The 27,338-nt window shown below is 47.8% G+C and overlaps 1 protein-coding gene across 2 annotated transcripts in view; it reads left to right on the forward strand.

The window, feature by feature from the left end:
* LOC115914764 (gamma-aminobutyric acid receptor subunit beta-4) overlaps nt 1–3,882 on the forward strand; it is a 79,042-nt gene extending 75,160 nt beyond the window's left edge. Inside the window, exons 8-9 of one of the 2 annotated variants that reach the window (XM_030967505.1) lie at nt 434–678; nt 3,273–3,882. In XM_030967505.1, coding sequence (XP_030823365.1) covers nt 434–678; nt 3,273–3,650 — 623 coding nt within the window. In that variant the 3' untranslated portion in view covers nt 3,651–3,882. Of the gene's footprint in view, nt 1–433; nt 691–3,272 lie in introns of both variants that reach the window. The other variant, XM_030967504.1, reaches the window with a different exon arrangement.
* Nucleotides 3,883–27,338: the final 23,456 nt, after the last annotated feature.

Below are 27,338 nucleotides of genomic sequence, written 5' to 3' on the forward strand. Positions count from 1 at the left end.
TCATGGCATTGGAAAGACACAGTAGTTTATAAACTCATGATGCCAAGGATGCTGAGGCATTCAGTAGCACACAGTGAAGCCTGATGAGTTCATGAAGGAGAAAAAAAAGGAGGAGAAGAGGGTAAAAAGAGCAAAACTGAATGTTTCCTACCACACTGAGAGAAAGAGGGAAGATCAGGGGGACTTAAAGAAACAGGGATGCTGATCCCCATCATGCTGATGATGCTCAGCTTTGACACTTTCTCCAACTGTTTGCTGCTGGATCATTTTCTGCAGCAATTTGTGGTGGGCATGTGGGCTTAGAATAACAACAGTTGCACTGCTCCCTTCCCTCCTGAGGCTGTCCAGCTGGAAGGAGGGATGTGGGAGCTGAGGATGGCATTCCAGGAGACCATCCCACGTGGGTAACAGAGCACCTGCCCTCTCCTCACAGGGGTCACCACGGTGCTTACCATGACAACCATCAACACCCACCTGCGGGAGACTCTCCCCAAGATCCCCTACGTCAAGGCTATTGATGTTTATCTCATGGGCTGCTTTGTCTTCGTGTTCCTGGCCCTCCTGGAGTACGCTTTTGTCAATTACATCTTCTTCGGGCGAGGGCCGCGGCAGCAGAAGAAGCAGAGCGAGCGCGTCAGCAAGGCCAACAACGAGCGCCACCGCTACGAGGAGAAGAGGGTGAGAGAGCAGGTTTGTCCTCTCCTTTCATTGTGGCAGGAGAATTCAGGCTCTCCACTGGGTCAGCTGCTGTCTCAGTGTGGAAAGACAGGAGTCTTCTAAGGAAGGCAGGAGCCTCCCCTGAAATGGAGAATGTAAACCCTCCCCACCCCTCTGAATTGCTATAAATTTTAAATTAAGGGGCTCTCAGGCAAAAAAATATGGGAGCAGGAAATAACAGTTCTTTAGTAGGGAAGAAAAAGTAAAAGGATAAAATAAAAAATGCAGTACACTAGAACACCACTGCCAGAGTCAGAACCCAACCTGACACCCTGTGGGTCAGGGTGCTGGCAGCAGTCCCATTGGAATTGTGGCTGCAGCCCTCCTGCAGTGTCAGGGGTCGTTCTGCTGGAGCAAGGGGGTCCTGTAGAAAAGGATGTATTCTTCCTTCAAAGATCCAGTGGAAGAAGAGGCAGCTGCTGTTCCTCTGGGGAATCCAGTGGAGAAGCCGTGCTGGTGTTCCAGAATCTCCAGATTATATCCAGGCAGGAATGCTTGGCTCCTCCCTCTGGGCTCACATCTCCCAATGGGATGCTGTAGTTCTTATCAGCCATGCAGTGACATTCAATGGCTGTTATCAGCAGATGTCCCCTCCCAAGGGAGGTGTGAATGTGGTCACTCAGAGAGAGAGATAAGGCAAACTGCCCACTTGACAAAAGACAACTGCCATACAGATGGTAATAGAAAACATCTTGCCTTGCAATCTGGAACAGCTGCAGAGCAGTCTTTGTGCTCATCACTAGATAATCCCTAGTTTCCCTTCTCTGGTGATTACTGGGAATTTTTCCACCTTGATCATCCTCACCCAGTCACATCAGAACCCTCCTCTTGCATGGGGCAGGTGTAGCCAAAAGTGCCTCTGTGTCTTTTGGTCCTCCTGTGTTGGCAGAATCACACTTCCCCCGCTAAAAATTTTGCTGCAAGCACAGGTGGCTGCTCCTTCTACCCCAGCAGCAGAGGACAATCCTCAATGTAGCATGTTCAGAGCTCACAAATGACCCCATCAGGGGTATAGTCACCAAATCCTGGGGAAGAAAAAGAACTCCCCAACACTATCTTTTAAGTATTAATGAGTCAGGCATTACTTTATTTTGGCCAGGATGTGCAGTGGAAATCATTCCAACCACATGTGATTCTTTACCAGAATTTTCATATATTAAAAAAAATCTCATTCTTTGGTTCTGCATTACACAATTCTTAGTATTTGATCTCCTATTGGCTATTGATTTCTTCAACGCTATTTTTTGTCCTTGTTTTTTGGCTCCCTTATCAATCTTTTCCCAGACTGGGAACCTGTCAGGGGTTTAATATCTGTTAATGTCTCTCTATCTCCTGTGTGTCTTCTGGCTACTTCTACCCTGTAGATATTAAGCTCTCAGAATCTAGGAATCTTTTTGTTGATTGAGTCCTCACCCAATGAGACTCAAATCCTCAGCGAACAGAATCTTTTGAAGAGAAACCTCAATTTCCACCCCTCTTTGGCAAAGACAAACCAACCCATGACTAAAGTAAATTTTTTTGTAAGTTATATCATTTTCAACAGTATTGCTCTTAACAGAAATCTGTTCAGAATCACCCCTAATGGCACACAGGACACTCAGGATTGTATTTGCTGGGAAATGTCCCGACGAAGGCAGGAATGATGAATCTGACTCCATGTTCTCAGAAGGCTATTTATTACTTTATAATACTATATTATATTAAAGAATACTATACTAAAGAATACAGAAAGGATACTTACAGAATGCTAAAAAGATACTAATGAAAACTTGGGACTCTTTCCAGAGTCCTGACACAGCTTGGCCCTGATTGGCCAAAGAGTCAAAATAACTCACAGCAGAATCCAATTGTTAGGAAAATTAATCCACAAACACCAGAGGTTTATGTCCAAAAAGGAGACAGAGGAGTCCTTTTTTGGCTTTTTTCAAATAAAGGGAAAAGCCATGGGGATTCCCCTGGGGTCTCTCGAATTTTTGGAGGACGCAGCCTCCTTTTTATCCCAATTTCTTGGCTGCATTTCCCTTCTCCCTTTCCCCATTGGCTGAGGTTCTTGAGAGGTACAAACTTCCCAGAACTCCTGATACCAAAGATTTCCCTCTAATGTACAATCCTCCCTTTTAATTTTTAATTCTTATGGAATTTAGGGGTTTTTCTTCCTCATTGTTTCTTCAATCTTTCAATATCTCATTTCATTTATCAGCAAACCTAAAGTTTATTTGTAAAAGCAAATATCTTTTTCCATTCATCAATCAGTGGAATCCTTCCCATTGTTTCTTTTATCTCCCAGTGCTGATTTTATCTACCAGCAGACCCACAGCTTGTTTGGAAAGACAAATCCATTATTCCTCTCACAATGAAACAATCACCTGTGGGTAAACAATCTCCAAACACATTCCAACGGTGCAAAACACAGGAGAAGAAAATGAGATAATTATTGTTTTCCTTTTCTCTGAGGCTTCTCAGCTTCCCAGGAGAAAAATCCTGGGCAAAGGGATTTTTTCAGGGAATGTGAACGCCACAACCCAGTACCTCTGTGTCTGTGTTCCCCGTCCCAGGTTGACCCTTACGGTAACATCCTCCTCAGCACGCTGGAGATGAACAACGAGCTGCTGGCCACGGACATGATGAGCAGCGTGGGCGACTCTCGAAACTCTGTCATGTCCTTCGAAGGCTCAGGAATCCAGTTCCGCAAGCCGCTGGCCTCTCGGGATGGCTTTGGCCACCACCCCACCCTGGACCGCCACGTCCCGCTGAGCCACCACGCCGCCGCCCGCAACCGCGCCAACTGCCGCCTGCGCCGGCGGTCGTCCAAGCTGAAGCTCAAAATCCCAGACCTGACAGACGTCAGCACCATTGACAAGTGGTCAAGGATCATTTTTCCAATCACTTTTGGATTCTTCAACCTTGTTTACTGGTTGTACTATGTAAATTGATGCCTGCGGCCTCCGAGAGAGATAATAGGGACAGACACTCAGACAATGACAACACAGGAGTGTTGTGGTCTTTTGGGTTTGGGTTTTACTCTTTACTATCATTGTCATTTATTCCTATGGTTCATTAGATTTATTCTAAGCTTACTCTTCTCTTTTCAGCACATGTAGAACCACGGAGTGTGGGGTGGGGTAAAGGGAGAGAAAGGTACGGGAGGGGGTTTGGTTTCAGGGAGGGATGTGTTTGACTTGATTTTGGTTTCCTGCTGAAGGACTTATACCATTGTACAAAAAAAAAGCAAAATCCAAACCAACAAAAACAACAAAAACCCAAAAAAAAAAAAAAAAAAGGAAAGAAAGAAAAAAGGAAAAAAAAGACAGAAAAAAAAGGAAAAAACACACAAAAAAACCCCAAAACCAAGAAAATTAAAAAAAAAAGAGGGGGGAGATTTAAAGAAATTGAGTCAAAAACTGGTGGGGGCGATAGGTTATCTTTGGCTGTGCTCACTAATGCTCTATCCTCACTTCCATTTCACTACTGAATTTCATCTTTCACTTTTCAGTCTTATTATATATTTTTTAATCTTTCTTCTATCACTGTTCTTAACCCCTTCATGTTAATTCTTTCATGGATTCATGAGATGATGGGGTTTCATTCTCACACTATGAGATTTTTCTTTTCTTTTTCTCTCTCTCCCTCTCTCTTGCTTACAAGCCTAAAAGAGTCTTTTAAACCAACAAATAAAAAGAATATTTATTTTGGAAGAGCTGGGAAGGGAGGGGAAGACGAGGCAATTATTTGGGAGGGAAGGGGAAACGTGGGGTTTATGGGAGGGGGGGGAGGAGGGAACTTATCAAAACCAAGGCACATTTGCAAGATGCCTTTTTCCACCTTCAGGAGTTTGCAAGCTGTTTTTCCTGTGTGAATGTGTGTGTGTGGAGCATTGGTGTGTGTGTGGGTGTGTGTGTGTGTGGGCACGTGTGTCCATGGATGTGTGTGTGCAAGCATGTTTTCTGGGGAGGGGGGCTGGGGAGGGGGGGTTTTGTAATATCTTTTGTAGAAAGAGAACACAGATGACATTTAACTGGCAGTGTGTTTGGGGGAGGGAGGGAATAGCAGGGCTTTGTTTGCTCATTGCAGCTTCACCAGGTTGGAGGTCGGGATCCCAGCTCCAGAGGCAGAGCTGGGGAGGCAGAGTGTGCAAATTGCCACTTGCTGAGGGAAGAGAGGGATTTGGGGATCAGCAATAGGGCAGTGCTGCTGTTCACTGCTGGCATCTGATCTCGAGGAGACTAAGCTGATTCAGTCCTCAGAGGAGGGGTTGTTCTTAGTTATCCCTACCCTGCATCTTCCTTACTGAGCCTGGAGAGAAAAGCAGTTGCAGGACTCTAAAAATTCAACCCTTTCCCCCTCTCCCTGTTCCTTATTCCAGACAGTGGATCCACATTCCAGCCCTCTGAGTGACCATAGCCTGCATCAAGGCACGGAAAAGGCTGGATATCATTTAACTTTGTTATGTTTCAGGATGAAAAAAATAGGGAAATGATAATGATCCCCTTTCCTAGGAAGTTCAGGAGCGAATGGTGGGCTGGCAGCCTCTGATTTGTGCTGCTGCTACCAGGCCTCCCTTTATGTCTGTTAAGATGTACAGAGTATAGAAAAAAGCATCCCGTGCCCTTCCTTGCAGATGATGAAGCTGAGGATGAGGTGGGGTTCCATGGAGCATCATCCTGCTGGAAGGTGATGGTCTCCAAAGGCTGGGCAGGGGGAAGGTTGCAGTGAAAATGCTGAGCTTGGTGCTTGTGGAAGCCCCTGAGTCTCCAGGAGCTTTCATCCACAGGCATTCCTGAGGAAGGTACAAGAAGGGAACTTGGCCTTGGACAGCAAGGTCTGACTTTCCCAAAGGAGCCAGTGACTTTCAGGAAAATCACTGAATTATTGGCCACTTTGGCAATCACTAATGATTGATAATCTCCCTGATAATATTAATAAAAGCCATGAAAATGTTAAATTCACAAGTGCAAAACTTTAACCCTAGGGTCATTCTGCCATTCCTAGAGTAATGATGAGAACCTTATTCCTACCTGATTGAGTTTTTTCGTGTCAGACCCACAGACACTCACATTGCCCTTTAGTCAACCATCTTTTTATTTTCCTGCTAGCGTTGTCCTCCCTTTTCCTTGATTCCCAGTGCTTGGGAGAGCAGAGTGATCCTCTGAGACCAGGGAAACTCCTGTTTTTCAGATGACCCTGATGCACGTTTCATTCACTGATTTATGTCTGTACAATACTATGAAAATGCAAATCTCTCCAGGCCTGACCCAGTAACTCTGAAGTCAGGGAAAGTTTTGCCTGGACTTGGCTGAAGCAGGATCAGGCCTCATCAGAGTAATTATTGTTATTTTTATATCAGTAATGTGTCTTATGCAGAATCTGAAGCATAAGAGCAGAGCATCCCCCCTTCCCCACATGTCTGTCCCTGTCTCATGTTCATGCATGCACGTTTGGTCCAGGCCTGCCTGGACTCACCAAGGTTTTAGCACAATTGTTAAATCAGACTTAGATTCTCCCCTGCCCTGCAGAACAGTCTCCTGCTGGTTTCCCCATCCATGAGCAGTGCTGTTGGGGATGGGTTTACCCCAAATTGCTGCAGTTCATGGTCTGTATGGGTCTGTATAGGAATAGGAGTCTGGAGGATCAGGTAGTTCTGTCTACCTGATATGCAGGAATTTAAAGCTTGGCCAGTGGAGAAAGTTACACTTCTTAGTGTGATTCTATTTAGAAATATCTTTTAAATGCTTTAATGGAAGTCATAAAGTTTTGCTTTATGACAGCAGCAGTAGAATGTCAGTGGATATCAGCATGGCATGGCTGCAGCTCCCACTAGGAGACTGCTTATCAGCAGGTCCAGTTTGCAAGGGGAGCCTAACCAGGTGATTGATGATTCAATAAAATATCAAAAAATTTACCCTTTATATATGTGATTGCAATGTAAAGGGTGCTCAGAATGATAGAAGTGGGGAGAAAAAGAGGCAGTTATAAAAAGCCTATTAAGACTGGAGGGAAAACAAATGGACGTGGGGTAAGAAATTCTGAAGCTGAGGAAAATGACTCAGGAACTTCAGGAATCTGACAGTTATAGTAAAAGCCTGACAAATGTGTGGTATGAGTTAGGCACCTGAGAGCTGTCTGAGCTGGCCCCAAAGGCTGGCAGGGCCAGCAGCACACAGATGATGCAAACCCCAGGGATGCTCTGTGCTTCTCAGAGCTGAGCCCCACATGGGGTGGGGTCCTGAGGGATCAGTGCCCTGCAAGTACAGCCTCCAGAAACTGGAGATCAGGCATGGGGAGGCTGTGTTTAATGTTTGAGGCTTCAATCCAGGGTTGAGCCCAGTGACAATCCAAAAGCTTTCCAGGGAAAAAAAGCTCTGCTTAGCAGATTTCTTCTCCTGCTGGGACTGGGAGCCAGACTCCTGTGCTGTGGCCTCTGTTCTCTGTTGGCTGGGCTCTCTTTCTTGTCAGGAGCCATCCTAGTTTCTCTCTTTGAATGTTTCTAACTTGGTATTACCAGGTCAGTGTTAGTCACAGAGTCAGTACATCCAGACTCCAGGACTTTTGGGTCCAACTCAATGATCTTTGCCAAAGAGTGTGTGTTCAGGACTGGTGACAGTTCAGGAGCTGCCTTACACTTGCTGGTGATGGGGCAGAGTGCTGGAGAACAACAGAGAGTCCTGGGAGTTGGATGAGGAATAGGAAATGGGAGGGAAGGCTGCTGAAGGCCTTTAGGAATGCTCTGCTCAAAAGTGAGGTGGCACCTCTGTGTCCCCCTCCACAGCTGCCTGCTCCACCCCTAAGGAAGGCAACAAACCCCTGTCTTGTTTTGAGGCCCAGCAACACAGAAAGGACATAGAGAAGGAAAACCAAGGCATTTTACTGATGCTCAAGGCTCAGAGATTTCAAGCCATCACAAGCATGAATGTTACCAGAAAGGTGGAGGGATTTCCATGCTGCATCTGGCATGCCCACTGCTGCCCTCCTCTTCTTCACAGAGGGGAAAGGGGGAAAAAGGGTTTGTGAGTGCTTTTCCAGAGTGGAGCTGCTTCTGGCTTTTGCTGCAGAGGTGCAGGAGGCAATGCTCAGGGCCTGGATTGTTGGCAGGACTGCTGCTTGCTGGGTTGTGCTTTTTAGCACTTGAACATGAGGGGCGTTCTGGGCTGCCTGAGGAGGCCGGGCTGGGGGAGAATGTTTTGCACCTTTTCCATGTGTAACAGCCTAGGGAAGGCATGTGGAAGAGAAGAAGGAGGAGCAGAAATAGAAATGAAATCTCTCTCAGGACATACATGGCCAACACAACTCTATTGCTTCATTTTCTGATACTGTATAGTGCTGTCACTCAGGGACCTTTCGTGACTGGGACCTTGGGACTGTAATTCTGCCTGTCCCCTTCCTATCCCCCCTTCGCCTTGAGTGTTGAGAGATGAAAAGACAATGAAAGGAAGTGTAGAAGAGGGAAACGAGCCCTGCTAGCAAACCCCTGCTATTCCATGGGTAACAGAAAAGCTTTGGTTACTGAGGTAAAAGGAAAATGTAAACCTTTATATTCATGGCTTTGAGCATAAACCAGCCACTAGTGTATATAGGATAAGTTGACAGTGCATGAAACAAACAGGACTGTAGGTTTTAAATGGCATCCAACTTTCTTGCATGCACATCTGACACCACGCCAGCAGCTTATGTCTTGCAAATAAGTAGGGAACCTGCCAAGGCTTGGCACTTCCTCTGTCCAATGGACAGCACATCCACTTCCCAGAAACAGAGCCAGGAAGGGAACTGATCTGGCCAGTCTGTTTGACCAGATCTGCTCCAGAGGGTCTGGCAGGAGGAGATATGGGGTGGGGAAGGGAGCTGGTTTTGTTCTCTTTGTTGTGGGGAGGAGGAAGGGGTTTAAATCTCTGAGCTGTTTTCAGACAGAAGAGAAGCCTCTGGAGCTGCAGACCAAAGGACAGTGGCTTTAGGGAAGGCGGTTACTGGAATCCTGATGGAGAGGATGGCTTGAGGAAAAGGTGCTTGGTGGGAGAGAGCTATAACTTCAGAAGCAGAGCAAATAGGAGAGAGCTTTTGAAAATATATGTGCAATACAACAGGTTTGCAGGGACTGGAGCACTGGGGACAGCCCTGAGTCAGACAGGCTGGGTCCAGCTGCAGGCAGCACTCCAGGAAGCCCAGCCATGGCAGCAGTCCCTGGTGGGCACAGCCTGTCCTCTCTGGGGGACAGGGAGGGCAGGAACAGGGAAAGAGGGAGACTCAGGGTGCGTGGCCATCAGCAGAGCTCAGTCCCTGGGGGCAGGGACAATCAGATGCATCCAGACAAAGTTGCAGGAGCTGGGCTGAGATGTGCAGGGGGTGACCGCTGTGCCAGGCTGGGGCATGGCTGAGCCCTGCCCTGGGGTCACACCAGAGACAACGAGGCAAGAAATGTCCTGCTGGTTACCAAATGCTTTCTGGGAGAGGAAACTGGCCTTACCAAGCAGGGCAGGATGTCTTTACAGTAGATGTGAAAGTTGGGATGGGGCACGGTTTGGGTGAGAGATGCGAAACCAATGTGTTGGAAGCAGGACCTAACGCAGATGCTGGGAGGGAGGGAGGGAGGGTGGAAAGGTGGGAGGGAAGGGAGCAGAGACTGGGGAAGAGAAGATGTATATAGTGTTGGGTTTTATTTTTCATTTCCTTTTGTTCCTTTTTTTTTTTTTTAAGAAAAAAAAAGTTGTTTGATTTCTAATGTCTTGATGTAAACCAAATAAAAATGGTTCTGTACATTCGGAAGTAAAGAACAGCTGAAAGGTGACAAGTACAATAAAGAAGCACTGACCTTCAGGCTACTATAACCATTTCCCCAGACTTTTCCCACAGGATTGGAGGGCAGACCTGTGCCTGTGCCTGCACAGAGGTGCTGGGATGGTGACCTTGGGGCTGGCTCCCTGATCCACCTGTGAGTGCAGCACAGAAGAGGTGGGCAGTAGAGGTGGAAGTGATGGTATGTAAGTAACTTTTCAGTGTTTGATCCCACCACCCCTGAGGCCAGCAGGAGGAGGCTGTGTGCTAAATCCCAGTCTCTTGTGCACAGGGTCTCTTCCCAGAGCCAGCCTGCCTCATGCCTTACTGTGGTTGGAGATGTAGTGAGGAGGGGAGGATGGGATCAGCTGTCCCTTGGATAAATGGGGTAATGCAGATGGAGTAAAGGCAGTGGGAGCCTGAACTGGAATTGCCTGTCTTGTGTTTAGTGCTTTGGAAAAGCAGAGGACAGTTTTGCCTCCATGGGGCAGAAAGTGTGGCTCCTCTGCAGTGGGGCCAATAAATGTCCTGTTGTTTGTGTTATTGCAGCAAGACCAAAAGGAAAAAAACAAAGCAAACCAACACTTGATGTGCAAGGCAGACCTAAGGGGAGTCTCAATCCTCTTAGGAAAGGCCATTCTTCAGCAGAAAGGCTGGAGTCCATGGGACAGCCCCAGAGCCTTGCTCAGCCCTTTCTGCTGCTGACCAGGCCACCAGCACTGGTGGGGGACCAAGGGCAGGTGCTTTGCTGAGACAAAACCATGGGGACTTGTGTGAGCTCCTGCACTGCTCTGTGCTCTGCCATAAAGGGCAGCCCCTTGCTACCAGAATCTGAGGGTGTCACCTCAGAGACAATGAACCCACAGCATCCCAAAGCTCCCCAATGAACCCACAGAATCCCAAAACTCCCCAATGAACCCACAGCATCCCAAAGCTCCCCAATGAACCCACAGAATCCCAAAACTCCCCAATGGACCCACAGCATCCCAAAGCTCCCCAATGAACCCACAGAATCCCAAAACTCCCCAATGGACCCACAGCACCCCAAAGCTCCCCAATGGACCCACAGCATCCCAAAGCCCCCCAATGGACCTATAGCACCCCAAAGCTCCCCAAAGACCCACAGCATCCCAAAACTCCCCAAAGGACCCACAGCATCCCAAAGCTCCCCTCCCCAGCCCCATGCCATGGGCTGTCTGTTCCCATCTAAGATAGCCACAACTTGCCAGTGCCAGGGGCAGAAAGCACTCAGTGAATAATACTGAATATGTGTGTGACAAAGTGAGGAGAGGAGATGTGATAGACCCGTTTATGATCCAGGGATGCACGTTTTATCATTTGCACAGGCTGAGCTTGGCATTTATGCTGGCAGACTTTTCCCCCAGAAAGGATGAAACAGTATAGCAGTGAGTAACATTATTTTTGTGAAGGGGATGATAATTTCTCTTCCAGTATGTGTTTTAAACAGTGTTGGTTTGCCTTCTTTGAAGCCTAATGCCTCCCAGCTCTCAGTGCTCTGATGTGGGGAAGCACCAGAGTTGTTTCACTTAATTAGATGCTGGGTCCATGTTTTTTGGGAGCCTTGCTGGGTATCTGATGGGCAGTGTCCAGGCATGAAGACCAAAGATCCTTTCCTTGGCTCTCCCAGCCCTCTGGACGAGGCTTGCCCAGTGTGTGCTTTGCTGGATGTGCCATCACACGGCTCATGGTGCCCAACCCTGGTGCTGATGAGCCTGCAGGGAGGGTCCGGGGATGCATGGGCTGGGAGAAGCCAGGCCAGCAAGGAAGGAAACTCTGCTTACCTTTGTTGTGATGCTGATGGCCCCTGGGGCCTCAGGGCAGGGCAGTGGCTGGGTTTCCAGCAGCAGGAGCAGCCTGTCTCAGGTTAGCAGGGTTTCCAGCAGTAGGAGCAGCCTGTCTCAGGCTAGCAGGGTTTCCAGCAGCAGGAGCAGCCTGTCTCAGGTTAGCAGGGTTTCCAGCAGTAGGAGCAGCCTGTCTCAGGCTAGCAGGGAGCAGCCTGTCTCAGGTTAGCAGGGTTTCCAGCAGTAGGAGCAGCCTGTCTCAGGTTAGCAGGGTTTCCAGCAGTAGGAGCAGCCTGTCTCAGGCTAGCAGAGGCTTTTCTCTCTGTGGCTGCTCTCCTGCCTGCAGAGAAGGGAGCTGGCACTGCCCCTGCACTGACAGATGCTCTGTTCCACGCTGGGATGAACTCGCTTGTCTTGGCTCTGGCCATAAGGGAGTCCTCCCGTTTCACCTGTAGGGGATGGTGCCTCTGGCTGGGCTTTTCTCCCTCACCACCATCCCCTGGCTGGGTTGGAGCCCTGCAATGGCCACTCCCAGTGAGGCCAGAGGGTCTCAGCGCTGGGGCACACAGGTAACTCCTGGTGCACAATACTGGGACAGGTCAGCTGGGAGCCCAAGGTGCACCCCGTGAGAGAGCTGGTGCTGCCACAGCTGGTGGTGCTTTAACCTCTTTTCCCCAGAAACAGAGCCCTACAGAACCTGACAGCCTGGGGACCACTGTGCTACCTGCCTCAGGGACAGCTGGGGACCCACGGGGGCTGTTTTGGACAGGAATAGCTCTTCTGCCAGTGCAGCTTTCAGGTTTTTGTCAGAGATCCTGTCACCCTTGTGGCCCTTGAGTTTTGACGCAGACAGGAGGAAGATGTGTCCCAGAGCCTCCCACAAGCAGAGACTGGGCACAAATCCCTGAATTTCAGCCCCTGCCAAGGCTAGCAAGGTTAGCAAGGGAGTTGGCAACCTTTCCCTCTCCCATTTCACTTGCACTGAAGCAAGAAAGGGATGGGCAAAGCAGAGATTAAACCCACCCAGTCCCAGCCCAGCAAAGCCCCATGTCTTGCTCAAGTCTGAGCACAGGAGCAGAACTGACAACTGCACATCTCCTTGAAATCCTGCCTGGATCTGACAGCTTCACTGGGTTGGATGTGCTTGGCAGGCCAAAGGGAAGGTTCTGAGGGAGCAAACCCCTAGAAAGGCTCAGCAGTTGTCACACAGAAGGTTTCTGTTACCTGGGAGGATGAGCAGCTAGGAGCTGGAGGAAAAAATGGAAAAACTGAGGATAAAGGAAAGCCTCAGGAATCACCCAGAAATATCCCAGCCTCTGGCAAACATACATGACCCTGGTGGCAGGGCTGTGGTGGGGTCTGTGGGGTGGGGTGTTTTACTTTTATTTCCTTTTTCTGCTGCCTGGCACATCATAACATTGTGCCTTTGTGTGAAATCACATCCCCTGCCAAAAGAGAGCCCAGCTCCTGGAGGGCAAGCACCCTCTCCCAGTGTGCTCACCACAGGGATGGTGCACCAAAAAAGAAACAAAAACAAGGCTGGGGCATCTTCCCAGGAAAATCTGTTCCATTTCTGGCTCATCCTCTCCAGCTGCACCCACCCATCTCCCTCCCAAAGATGAAGAAGCTGCAGTGTCTTCTCTGGCTGGGGACAATTGCTGGGGCCTGAAATCCAAACAGCTGGACAAGAGGGCAGGAGGATCAATGTCAGTGTCAAAGTGTGCTGTCAAAGGGACTGCTGTGAACCATCTTAATATACTCTGAGTGGCTGCATTGCATCCTGTACAGCGTTATTAAAAAACAAAAGGAAAAAAAAAAAAAAAAAAAAAAAGAAAAAAAAACCAACCCAGAACAAACCACCCATTTTTATGATCTTTAATTTGCATTTTCTGCATGAAATAAGACCTTGATCCTTGTCTTTTTTCACAAAAGCAGATTCTGCTTTAACTAATGTAAAAAAAAAAGGGGGGGAAAGGAAAGAAAAATAATGTTTCTAGCAAAGTGATTTAGATGTAGAAATTTTTGTAAAAAAAAAAAAAGAAAACAATGAAAAAAAAAAAGGGAAAAAACCAACAAAGAAATAAAATAAAATGACCTAAAGAGCCATCTTTGTCTACTCTAGAGGTGGGAAGGTGTGACTGGTGGGTGGCACTTTCTGCTGTGTCTGTGGGAGCCCAGGGCAGCCAGGAGGGCTCTGGGAAGGACGTGGTCACCAATTGCTGCCAGGTGCTTTCAAAAACTGTCCCTTCAGCTTCTTCCAGGGACAGTGCGCAGGAGGGCAGGGGGAAGGGTGGAGAGGGGCAGGGAGAGCTGCCTTGATTCTCTTTTGGGGTTTGGCTTGGGGTGTTTCTGTTCCTGTAGTGACAGTTTTTGAAAGGTGACGATGAACAAAAGTGAAAAAAAAAACCAACAAACTTGAAAAGAGTTTACAATTTTGTACAAACATGATAAATACTAACAGCAAATGTTTTTAAAAATGGTCCATACCAGTGCCAAAATAGTGTAATATGTACATTAATTTATTACATTAATTTATTCTCTCTCTTCTTTTTTTTTTTTTTTTTTTTTTTTTTGAAAAAAAGGTGTTAAAACACACAAAAAAATTTCTTTTTTAACAAATGCTGTATGTGGACATAAATGTACTTGAACACTGTTGGTTATTAACTGGTTAGGAAACTTTCTTGGCCTTTTGGGTTTGTGCTTTTTTTTCCTACCCAGAACAAAAGTAACACTTATAAAATACAGCCTTTGAAGGTGAAACAATCAACTCCTCTCTGCTGGTCTGAGTGTTCTCCCTGTTTCCATTTTCAAGGCACTGTCTTTAGGCCTTGCCATAGAGAGGACTCCAACTTGTCCTGAGCTTTAAACACAGCTGTGGTAATGCCACCTGAAAGGTGTCCCGAGGACTTTGCTAAAACCTAAACAAAATTTTCTGCATTTCCAAGTGTTCTGCTGGCTTGAACCAAGAGCTGGAATGTGCTCAAGTTCCATGACACTGCCTGGAGCAGAGGGGAAAATCAGAATAAATTCCCACTCTTGTTTTTCCACCACAAGGTGAGTGACTTACCCTAACTCTGAGGAACGAACATCAGGAATTCTTCATTTTTGAGGGCTCTTCACTCCTATTTCCAAAAGCAAGTGAAATATTCAAGCTCTTTCAGGCTTTGCCATGCTGAAAAAAAGGGAACCAGTCAGGACCTTTTTTAGAAATGACTGATGCACTTCCAGCTAGATATGGAGGTATTTAATGACCAGACTTAAGCTCCCAAGTTCGTGTTTGGAAGTTCAAAAGGCCATCCAGAGGTCTTAGGATGTTCAAGTCATGCTGCCTGTCCAGCCAGGGGGGTGGGGGACTCTGTTGTCATCGAGGGAGGGACTGTGGGGACATGGGGGGGGGCTGGCAGGGGTGGGACTGTGGTCAGTGATGATGGCAGCAAAAGGAGGGAGCTGGCCTTCAATCCCCACTTCCCTGGGCTGCAAAGGGATGTTACCAGCCCAAAATCCATTCCCCACCCAGGCTCTGTTCTCCACACCTCTGTGGTGTGAGCAGAAATGTAAGGTCAGAAACACAAAACCAACCATGGCAGGGATGCTGCTGGGAGTGTGCAGCCCCTGACAGAGCCATCCTTGCACCCCTGAAGCAGAGAGTGCTGCTCCCCCCTGCTCAGGCAGGAAAACAGGAATATTTACAGTGCCTGAAATGCTCTAGCTGGGCATCCTGGTGTCCAGAGGTCTTCCCAGGTTGGACCTACTGCCAGTGGGACCAGTGTGGCTGCTGGATGGAAAGTCAGGGATAAAAATCATGCTAGGAACTGCATTCAGCAGCCAGCATGTGAAATCCAGCCCTAGTTGCCCTCCCCAACACTGGCTGAAGTCACCACCTGCTCAGCAAAAAAACTCTGATATTTCACAGGTAATGGGGATGAAGGTTTCCTTTCACTGAAGTCTATATATAACACAAAACCATTTTCTTCTTTTCTTCAAATCTACCAATTCAACTTTCCTCTCTCCTCACCAGCCATTAGGACAGTTCTTGTCTCTAAAAGCCCTGAAGCCCTGCTGAGCTCAGAGGCTGCAGCTGCAGCCCCAGCAGTGGGGAAGCCTTGGGAGCATCACTGCCCTCTCTTCTTGCCTCTTTCTTCCCTGAAAAACCTCAGCTTTAAGCAAATATGGGATCAGCAGGAAGCACAGGCTCCCTGCTTGCTGAAAGGTGAAGTTATTTGAAACCTGACATGGGAGTTGGACATCTGCTCCTCAGGCTTGTGTGTCCACACTCTTGAGGGTCTCATCCTCCCCAAAAGCACAGATGGAAGCTAAAGAGACTGTGCTCCTCAACAAAAGGCAATTATTAATGACCATTAATGGTGCTAGGAAACTTATAGATTCAAACAGTGATTTTTACAGGTTCTGAAGTAATTAAATCATCTAGGTTCCTCTGGCTTTTCAATGGCTTGGGCATTTAATTTGCACAATAATAATATCCAAAGTGACATGCAGAGTTTGTAAAGACATTGAAGCATATTCAGGCTGGTTTATCCTGGAAATTCTCTTGAGGCTGGAATGAAGAAATCCTCAAGATCACTTTGTATAACAGCATGGAAGAATGTCAGTCCAAGCTCTCCTAACTCCATTTGCAGGAAATGCCTCTGCAGATCAACCTCCAAGAGTTTGGAAGGGAGCAACAAGGCAGAGTTTAGTGCATTGCTCTGCCATGCATTAAAGCAAATATAAAGTCTCTTCAACATGGGAGAGGCTAAGATTCTAAAAAGAAAGGAAGAGTTATTTGGAAATTTAAAAGTGATGTCTTTAATGCATGTGAAATCTTTGATGTCAAAAGGATTTTATTTTTGTTGGTGTGTCTTTGGAGCATTTTGTCTTCAAGAATAAATTATGTTTTTATCGGTATCAGCACCATTTTCATTGTCTAATTTCAGACAAGCAAAGGCAGAAGAATGGAAATTCATGGAGAGACAAATTCAGAGCAGAGTTGATACTGAAACTTAAATGAAATAAAGTCTGTTATTTCAATGCAGCTGAAGAGCATTTCATTTGAATCACTGCAACTTGACATTTTTTTACAGTTTTTTGACAAAATGCAGATTTTTGAAGGGAAAAAAAAAAAGAACAGCAAACATTATCCAGCCAGTTGTCTTGTAAAATGTCATCTGACAGATTCTGTGCTGCTAAGTCCTTGCAAGCCACCCTCAGCCTGGAGAACAGAAATCACCAACTCAACCCAGCTGCAGCCCCAGTGCCTGCTTTGGGGCAGCCTGGGCATTCTGTGCTGGCAGCTTGCTTTGGATCCTGCAGCTTTCCCCCAGAAAGAGGTTTCTCCAAAGGATGGTGGTGCTGAAGCTGCTGCCTCCACCAGGCTCTGTGTCAACAATTTAAATATCAACACAGTTCCACGTGCTCCTGCCACCCAGGGAAAATGCAGGATCAGCCAGAGGATTTCACCTCCAACCCCACTCGTGGATTTTCCCCCCAGACAGATCTGTGCAGTCAGAAACAGCCTAGAGAGAGCCCACATTGCTGTCCAAAAGCCAGCTCTGATATTCCAATTCTCACACCAAATGGCTGTGTGGGAAGACAGGTCTTTTCCACAGCTCCAGGGTCACTTGGGCAGGCGGCTCCAAACACACTCAGCATCCCAGGCTGTGTCTGCTGAAGGGAGGAAGACTCCTTCTCCATCAAACTGAAGAACTAATACCTCCAAAATGTGGCCAAAATCCCCCCAAACCCAGCTTCAAACAAAGATGATGTGCTCAGGGACAAACAACCCTGCAACAGACATTGCTGACTGTTCATGCATCCTGTCAGGGTCTTCATCAGCCTTGGAAAATGGGTTTGCTTTAGTCTTGGCACCACCCTGGGCACAGTGAAGGAGTCTGGCCTTGCAACAATGAAGGAACAAATTACAAAAGCAAAATCTGTAGCTCTTAAAAAGAGTCTTCAGAGAAGTTTCTGGTTAAAAATGTGATTTATGTCAGTGGTTTTGTGTGGTCATCTCAGCTCTAGGATCAAAACTTCACCTTGTGGCCTATATGTGAAACACTACTCTCATTTGTGTGTTTACAGGGCAGGTCCTAGACCAGGATTTAGAAGAGCTCCCTAAAGCTCATTCTACCTTGCTGCTCCTAGTGTTTTGCACATGTGTTAAGAAGATTGTTTACCTGAAAGAATTTAGTAATTGGATTCTAGTAGAGATTGTTTATGTTAATTCATCTATCAAGTCCAAGATGTGTGGACTGTTGGTCTGCAGACAGTCGGGAGTTTTTCAGTTAGTAGTAAGTATGACTTAGTATAGTATCTCTCTTTAATATAGTTGTTAGGAAAATTAATCCACAAACACCAGAGGTTTATGTCCAAAAAGGAGACAGAGGAGTCCTTTTACTTTATTCAAATGAAGGGAGAGGCCATGGGGCATTTCCCTGGGATTTCTCAAATTTTTGGATGACACAGCCTCCTTTTTATCCCAATTTCCCTTCTCTCTTTCCCCATTGGCTGAGGTACTTGAGAAGTTCAGACTTCCCAGAACGCCTGATACTGAAGATTTCCCTCTAATGTATAACCCTCCCTTTTAATTTTTAATTCTTACAAAATATAGGGGTTTTCTTCCCCTCCCCATTGTTTCTTTCATCTTTCAATGTCTAATTTCATTTAACAGCAAACCTAAAGTTTATTTGTAAAAGCAAATATCTTTTTCCATTCATCAATCAGCAGAATCCTTCCCATTGTTTCTTTTACCTCCCAGTGCTGGTTTTATCTACCAGCAGACCCACAGATTGTTTGGAAAGACAAATCTAGTATTCTTCTCATAGTCGCAATGTAATATAGTATAGAATAATAAAGTGAGTGTTCAGCATTGCAAAGCCTTGCAGTCAGATACCAATCACTCCCTGGTTGGGGGCACTCTGTTTTTTAAAAGCACGAGACTGTTCTTCATCCACCACATCCAAAACCTGTGCAGCACCAGCACTGAGGGAAGAGCTCAGTGCTGCAGCAAACCCAGCAATTCTTTGCTGAGATCCAGAGCTTGGAAAGGGCCCAGGCACCCATCCCTGGTGCCACGGGGCAGATCCTCACCCGCCCACAGGCTCCCGCTGTGCACACTCTCACTCTGTGATTTCTGGGCAAGGATGAGCACATTTCAGCTGGAATCCTCTCCCTGTTGCCATGGGGAGACTGAGGAACCCTCCCCGGGGCTGCAGCGGTACAGAGGGAGCTGCTGCTGCTGCTGCTGGCCTTGGCCAGGTGCAGGTCTGCAGGCTGTGCTGCAGGTGCAGTTTGATTGCAGCGTATCAGTATCCCTGGGTCTGGATTGAAGGCATTTGAGATGGTGGTGTCCTGGTTTAGGGCAAATTTGGGAGAAAAGCTCCAAAAGGCGGCCCCTCCAGAAAGCAAACCCACATGGCTCCCCCCAACCGGTTCGGGAAGGATTCCTCAGAGAGAAGGGGAAAGAACCTGTTCATTTAACAGGCACAGCACCCCCCAGCACACAAAATGAACAATACCGGGTGACACCACTCTTTTACTGCTCTGAAAAAGGTGACAAATTCAGAAAGTCTCTCTTGGGGGTGCTCACGCTGTTATCAGTCCCTCTGGCACTGGGAAAGGCTGCTGCCCAGAGTAGGCCCCAGTAGGCCACAGGGTGCAAACTCTCGGTGCTCCCCAGGTCCCAGTCCGGAGCAGGCTCAAGAGGTTCCAAGAAAAGGATAGAAAAACAGCCCAGGGAAAATTCAGACTGCCTAGCTAAACTAACTAACAAGCAAAAAGCAAAAGCAGCGCTATGTACTGCCCTGTCTGTGTCCCTCCGACTGTGGGGGAGTGAGTAGGCCAATAACAAAATAAAACTTTGCTTTTCAGAGCCAGTCTTGAAGGCACAGAACATAATATCCAGCATAAACAGAACACAACTGGGGAAACAAGCATCATTATGTCACCCTAGGACAGGTAGTTCATGTCGGGACTCAGGTGTTTATTATTTCTTATCAGTAAAACAGTCTCACTACTGTGAGTTAGCAGCAAGGCACAAAATGGCCAACAATCTCTTGTTACAAGGTCTTTTAAGACTAAACTATCCAATTAAGAGCTGACACCTAGATTATTTTCCCTTTTAACCCAATAAGTGATCCCACAGAGCCCACAGTGCAGACTTTCCTGCCCAATTACAAAATGCCACCCAAACCCAAGAAGAAGGAGGAAGAAGAAGCATGAAGAAGAAACCCAGGACGACACCCTGTGCCCTCCATCTTGCTTCCATCCACAACATACTAAAAATTCCAAAACCTCAATATCTCACCAAGTGATACACCTGCACTACTCTCTATAATCTATTTCACACTTTTGTGGATTTTAGTCTATCTTGATGTCTAGGAAACTTTCTCCATGGATGAGGGTCAAAGTCAGTGCTGCCCTGGGGGTCAGGGCACCCCAGAGCAGACAGAGAAATATTCCCTGTGCCCTGGGATTCCTATAGCAGGGCAGGGCAGGAGCTTAGCACTGTGCTCAGCAGCACTGACCACGCTCCTGCTGGGGCAGGAACTACTGCGGCATCTCAGCTCTGCACCTGGACACCACGTGGGCTGGCAAAGGCATCCCTCACCTGCTGTGCACCTGCTGGCAAGGTGCTGCTTCTGCTTAACACTGGAGGACACACACTATTATTATTTCATATTTTTATTCTTTCCCCCAAGGCAAAATTTGTCTTCTTTTTTTTCCTAAACTTTGAGCAAAATCCATTCTGCCATTTTGAAGTCAGATGGGTGAAAATGAGCCAACTTTAAATCAGAGTTGCCAACTGGTTTAATTTAATTTGGTGAATTAATCATGAGCCTAGTTCTAAGTCCTTCTTCGAAAAAAAAAATCACAACAACATGTTCTTAGATTCATGGGAATAAATCCAGGGCTGTGTTTGCATTTAAAAACAAAAAGTAAGTTTCTGTCATGGAGACAAACTCTCATAAATTGACTGCTGGAGCCTTCTACCAGAAGATAAATTAAAAGAATCTGTCATTAAATGACTATTACTGAGGCAATAGGTTTCAAGTCAAAACCAAGATTTTGGAGAAGCAGAAAGGCAAATAACTCATGATTACTGAATATTTGTGTCTAACAGATTTCTGTACCCAGTCCAAAACCTCCTGGTTTGAAGGAGGTTTCTTTGCAACATAAAAGTAAATGTCCACCCCCAAATCCCCACAGGAGACTATGACTGTCTCCTCCTGGACTCTCCCAGCACAGCATTTGTGACCAGCTTTGGTGGACAAAGATAAAAATGTAATTAATGCAGTACAAGCCAGGGTGGCACAGGAGCACAGGGCTGCTCATGGTTACATTTTTGTTGGATGAAGTTTCCACCTGGCTTCACGTTACGAAACAGCAAAGATGATTCACATTCCTGGAGCACGTGGGTGCCTCAGGACAGAGCAAGAGTGACCACTCAAGGATGGTATAAACAGAAAAACCAGAATTGTAGAGCTCAGGCCTGCAGTCCCTGTGGTGCAGATCCCATTCCACTGGAGCATGGCAGAGTCAGAGCATTGTGGTCTTGGTGGGAGAGGCACCCAGATTCCAGCTGGAAGGAAGAGTTTACTCCTGCTCTGGTAACGGTTCAAAAAGAGGAGATAGGATTGTCATCCCAATGAGACAACATTATTTATTGTCCACATGGAGCTCCTTGGATTCCTTGGAGGCAGGAGAAGGTCTCTGCTGGGCATGTTAGGGAGGAACTCCTATAACCCATGGTGACAATGTGAGTGCTCCACTGGCAGAAGCTGTTGTGCACCTTAGGTCACCCTAATTGAATGAAAAGGATGTCCATAGCAGGGTGTCAAGAAGGATAAGGGATTTAAATTTAAACTTTTGGAAATTCTCCCCTGTGAGGGTGGGCAGCCTCTGGCATAGGGTGCCCAGAGCAGCTGTGGCTGCCCCTGGATCCCTGGAAGTGTCCAAGGCCAGGTTGGATGGGGCTTGGAGCAGCCTGGGACAGTGGAAGGGAGTGGAACAAGATAGTTCCTTCCAACATAAATCATCCTGGGATTTGATGATCAAACAGAAGAGGATGTTTCACCACACCTGACCTCCCTATATTTGGACGCACATTGTCCTACTTGCCACTACACAAAGTTCTCAGCTCATGTTGAGGTGCTGGGACAGTGAAAAACATCTTGGCAGACCTTAGAGGTGAGTAGACTGTGTCTTACAGAAGAGGATTAGGAAATGAGATCAGCACTTCATCATCATTCCTCATGGCAGGGAGGGGAAGATGAAATTCTCACCACTGAGGGAGTATTTTGCAATTTCCCCTCAAACCTATGTCTGGTACCTTTTCTTAAAGAAGGTCATTCACAAGAAAATCCCCTTCCATATGCAGCTCCCTCCAGAGCTTAGATGTTCTTGTACGGTTTATAAATCATAGAGGCAGCTGTTCCCATCAGCATTTTTCTTCTCTCTTGAAGTACTAACAGCCCCAGCAGCTGCTGAGTCTGAAGGTAATTTCACAAATTAACCTGAGAGCAGCCCACAGTCCCAGGACAGCAAGCCCACCTGCTCCATGCATCTTCCTGAGAGGGACAGAGCTTGCAGCCTCAGCACTTCTGTAAGCTTTCCAGGAGGATGGGAAAGTCTTAGGAGAGGGAAACCTCAGCTGGAAGTGTTTCAGCCAGAAGGCAAACAGAGAAGACAGGATGGATGCATAGTACAAAGGCAAAGTACAGAGCAGAAATAAAAATGAGAAGGGAAAAAGGCTCCTAAGAGGATGGATGGAATGAAGGACATGCAGAGTAGTTAGAAAATAAATAAATAGGAGTAAGACTGGAGCTAGAAGGACTTGGTACCAGCGGCAGCCAGCCAGGTCACAGGAGCCAGGGTCCTTGGTGGGTTGAACACCTGTGTTTTTTTTAATGTTCTGTCAAATTTTTCAATACCAAGTTGTGCTCACCCCCAAACTTGCCCATGGAGATTTGTCTCTGCTCTTTTGTGTCCCTGGGGTGTGAAAGCTTCTTGTGAAGTCAGCCCCAGCTCTGCCCATTTCATCTGCAGGGGCTGAGCCATGAGCTCACTGCAGGGCTGCTCAGGTGAGGAAAACATGCCCTGTGGTACCCAGGACTTCAGGGCTCAGGTTTGCACAGGGGAATGGGGAAATGGGAGAGCTCTGCTGCCTTCTGGCTCAGGAGTTGGTGGAAAATGGGACTTTATTAAATGCCCCAAACAACTCCTGCAGGCACTGAAGCTGGGGACAGGGCCTGCAATGGCAGGCAAAGGCATTTGCTAGTGGAGATGAATGAATGGGGACCTCCAGTAATGGGTTTGGGTTTCTGTCCCTAGAAATCCATTGCCTACGCTGGGGTTTCTATTTCCCCTTTCAGGCTGATTAAGGAAATGATTTATTGCTGTAAATACAGAGCAAGAGATGAGGAAGGGACTGAAACAAGCAGAGTTGGTTCCCTTCAGTGACCACAGGATGCCTGATTTCCTCACCCCAGCTGTGCCCAGGGCACTCCTGTCCTCCTGCCTGATCAGCAGCTGCAGATCAATACTGCCCAGTCTGGGTGTCAGCTCTTTGAAGATAATAGCTCTTCCTGGGGACCTTGGCAGAGAGGCTTGAGGAGCTGTCCCTGGGTGTGGTGACCTTGTAGAGCACATAGTGAAAGTGTGCATGACTGCATGAGCTGTGCTGCTCTGGGGAGGGAGAAATCTGAGCAGACTGGGGCCTTTCCCTGAGTATCCTGTGAGAGGAAAGCTGTGCAGGTGCTCTCCTTTCCTTCTCAATCAGCAGGTTCCCTTGGCCAGCACCTTTTCCATAAGGTGCATGGTGCTGTCTCACGATGTTCCCACAGGTCAGGAATTTCCCTGAACATGGCAAAAAAAGCCCTAAAGGCAGCCAGTGGAACAGCAGAGGGGGTATGGAGCCTGTCTGCCTCCTACCACTTCCCAGTCCTTTCCTAGGCACAGGGTCAAATCCACTACCCACCAGCTGCTGGAGAACTTGCTCTGGGGTTGCAGCCCTGCCTCCTGTGACTCATGGAAACTGGAGAGTCATGGAAATGGGAGGGATGGAGCACCCTACCCACCCCAGAGATGTGGGACCTGCTGCTCCCAACCCCTTGGGGCAGAGGAGGGAGCTGAGTGTGGCTAAATGCAGAGCCTGTGGTGGGATCAGGATTTTTCCTTCCACCCCAGTTCTCTGAGACTACTTAGTTTCTTCATTTCTTTTCTTCCTATGGGGCTAAAAAAAGAATTAAGCCTTCTGTATGAAATATCTGATTCAGTGTAAATCCATACACTCCTCATCTCCCACCCTTCTGTGAGAATTGCTTCTTCACTTTGACTAACAAAAAATAGAGTGTTTGCGTGAGCACAGCCCTACTTACAGGAGGAAATGAAAGTTCAGCACTGCCCACAATTTGGGGCTTTGATATCCTCAAACACATTGTCCTGAACCAAAAGAGTTCCAGATATCCCACATCCAGAAATGGGACGTGTTTGAAGTGTGTGCCAGGCCTATTCCTGAGGAACACCTGCAGGATGGGAAGTGGCAGCCTTGAGGTGACATTGGGCATCTCTTGTCCTCCTGAGGAGCACAGAGCAGGAATCTGCTCCTCCCTCAGCTGCAGCACCAGACAGGGATGTGTGCTAGGGGAGAGCACAGCCCTCACACCCACTTGTACTTTTGCTTCCAAGAATTGTTCTTTGGTAAGGAGCACTTTGATTAAAGGAACTAATTTACAAAGCAACAGTAAGCAAAGAAAATCCTTGTGTGAACTCTCTACAGCAGCCACAGCACCTTGTTGCTTCTAAGCTCTAAAGACCATCTTGACATTTCATTCCAGCTCCTGTGAGGAAGCAGCAGGGACAATGGGCACCAGAGAGGTCATCAAACCCTCACTCTCTGCCTCCTTCAGCAGCCAGCTCCTCCTCTGCAGGCTCATGATTGCCCCAAAGCACCATTTTGGGGTCCCAGGCACTCTGCCCCTCAGATTCCACTTCAGGAGGAATTTCCTGTGTAATGTCACATCACACTGACACCTTCTGCCTGCTTCTCTGCTGTTTCATTTAATAAGCATGTTCCAGGGCTCTGTGCCGGCCTCACACATTTTTCACAGCTCTTTTTCCTCCCAGAGTCTGTCCCAGCTTTCTCAGTCAGGACCTTCAAAAGCAAGTGCCAGCCTCGCAGTCAGAGGTTCACACCTTGATTCTGCTCTTAGATGCGATGTCCCCTGTTGGCCTGTTGGCCAGGGAAGTTGTGGATGCCTGGAAGTGCTCACAGCCAGGCTGGATGGGGCTCTGAGCAGTCTGATCTGGTGGAAGAGTCACTGTTTTTGTGGGGGTTTAAAGGTTTTTTACAGAAGGTTTAAAGGCATTATATTGTGCAGGGGATGGGAAGAGTGGACTGAGCATCTCAGAAAATCCAACACTGAAGTGTCCGCACTGAATACTGGAAAGAGAAGCTTTCCCCTCTTTTGGGGACAGCTGCTTCTTGAGAATCTTCTCTCTTGGTGCGCTCTCTCCCCACATCTGGAACTGCAGCTCATTTCCCAGGAAGTTTGGTTTTGTGGCTTGGTTTGGGTCTGTTCTGCTCCAAGCTGAGGCTCTGCAGTGTGTCCTGCTTTTCACAAAGGACTGGGAGCTCTTCTTGGATCCATGGAGTTTCTTTCTCATTTAATTTGTTCCTAATTAATTGTCACAGTAAGGGGATGGGAGGCAGAATTGCAACAGAAAAAGTTCTATTAGAGAAAAGGAAAAAATTTCCATAGCAAAGGCAGTCAGCCAGCAAATCACAGGCCCAGGTCGGCAGTGGGATCTCTCTAATTGGAGATACTCATTATTTGACAAAACAGACCTGAAAACCCAAGTTAACTTCAAAGATGGTCAGAGCTTCAGTGCTGGGGATGCCCCTGGCACCCAAGCCTGTGGTCCAGAGCAGGGGAAAGAGCTCAGATGTGGCTCTGTTAAAGGATTCAGTGAAGCAAACTGATTTGGGTGGAGGAAAGTAAAAATAAAGCACTGCCTTTATCAGTGGGGCTGTGTCCAGAGGCCAGGAATTAAACCAGAAACACACACAAGCATTGGGATGGGGAGTTATTTAATCAGCTGGAATTAGCTGTGGGGTTTGTCACTTCAGTTTTTTGTGTTTGGACTGATTACAATTAAAATGCAAAGTTCTGACTGTTTAAGCACTCCGTGCTAATTGGGGGATCAGTGGGCTGTCTTTTCCCTTTCTCTTCCAATTTCTTTTATGGCTTTGTTTCCAGCACAGAAGGTGTGGCAATCCCAGGGATTTGAAATGAAGGAGAGAGGTGGAAAACACCAAATAAAACCTGTGTGGGCAATTCCTCCAAAGCTGGAGAGGGAGGGGAGCAGGGGTCTTTCCTGCATGGGGAGCAAACCTTTGCAAAGGGATGTGATCATCCTGCTTTCCTCTCCCCTGGCTACTTTTGGTCCAACAGCTGTGGGGATTAATTGAATGAGGTGGTTGCTCAGGCGTTTGCTTGTTTTTGCAGCTTGTTTTTGTGTGGTGAAAGAATTGTGACTCAGAGCAGCCCTTTTCTTCACCAGTGGGTGCTTTTCCAGGGAGAGGCCAGGTTTTTGGAGAGGGCAGCTGCAGGAATATCACAGCAGCCTCCTCCACAGCCCCATCCCAGCCACTGCATGGTTTGCAGTCCTGAGGCAGATGTGGGCAGCAATTATCACACCCACGAGGCTGCCCCCATCAGCAGGATGCTTCTTGTGCCTGGAAAGGGAAAATCCCACTTGGATTTCTTGAGTGAACATTGAAAGGGAACAATCTAAGGCCTGCAAAACATCAGGATGGAGATTTGTTCAGGCACAAATAGTGTTTGGAGAAGAGTCTTGAACATGGTGATGGGGCCAGGCTGCAGTTCCAGCCAGAGGATTCCTGCTCCTGGTGCCAGCTGTACTTTGTCAGCACCCAGCAGGGAGCAGCTCAGTGCTGGGGTCAGGATTCAGGGGCAACGAGGCAACAGCACCACAAAAAGAAAGGCACTGACTGCCACGATGAGCAAATGTTGGTGTTCCCACCCAGAATGTACACTGTCAGCTCTGCTTCCCAGAGAGCTGTGGTCAGCAGTGATGGGCAGCTGGGCACAATCACTTCTATCTGCTGAAATAATCTTTTAAGCAGCTGAATGCTCCTTGTGCTTGCGCCAAGGTGATGTGTTACCCCTTCCTTTCTGATGGAGAACTCAGGCCCAGAGCTGGAATCCACCCAGCTGCTGCCAGCAGGGAGCAGAGCTGGCAGAAACCTGGATAATCCTGTCAGAGGGGCTTGCAGAGCACAGGGATGACCAGAGGAGTGGCGGCCAGGGGTGCAGAGAGACACAGGAGGACCTGGGCAGCCCCTCAGAGGGAAGTGGGACAGCAATTCCTGCAAACTCCACGGCAGGAGCCAGAGGGGGGCAGGCATTGCACAGCGCCTCACCTCAATTCCACAAAAACTCAGGCTGCCCATCCTGAATGCCCCTTCCAGGACAGACTGCCAGGCTGCTGCAGGGCTGGGGTGGCTGACAGGGAGGTGTGCACCTCCATCTGGGGAGCAGGGATGGCTCTGGAAGGGTTGAGAGGAGGTGAAGCCCTGCCTAGACACACAGAGGGGAGGGAGTGAAGGGTGAGCTGCCTCCACCATGGCCAGGCCTGCAGGAGGCCTCTAATGAACCTTCCATGCCCAGCCAAGCACGTCAGCAGAGCAGCCCCATCCCCAGGGAAGGGCAGGAGGGGTCCCAGGGGCTCTGCACCCCGTGATGCAGCTCCTGCTCTCGCTCCAGTGCTCTCCAGAGATGGGCAGCTGGGTGTGAAATGTGCTCAACTTTTCTGTGGGTTTTTTCATGAATTCAGTGAGATTTACTGACAGAAATGAGACAGGAAAATAGCTTCTGATCCTAGTGGGGAGTGCAGGGACGTGGAGTTGAGGAGGGAGAGGGGACAGGGGGCAATGAGAGAGCCTGCAGGTGCTGGAGCAGAGGTACTGGGAATGCCCTGCCTGTTGTTGGCATGGTTTATCTTCCCATTGCCTTCTCCCAGCTGCCCCACAGGCAG

The sequence above is a fragment of the Camarhynchus parvulus genome, chromosome 4A (genome assembly GCF_901933205.1).
Source record: "Camarhynchus parvulus chromosome 4A, STF_HiC, whole genome shotgun sequence".
NCBI classification, from domain to species: Eukaryota; Metazoa; Chordata; class Aves; order Passeriformes; family Thraupidae; genus Camarhynchus; species Camarhynchus parvulus.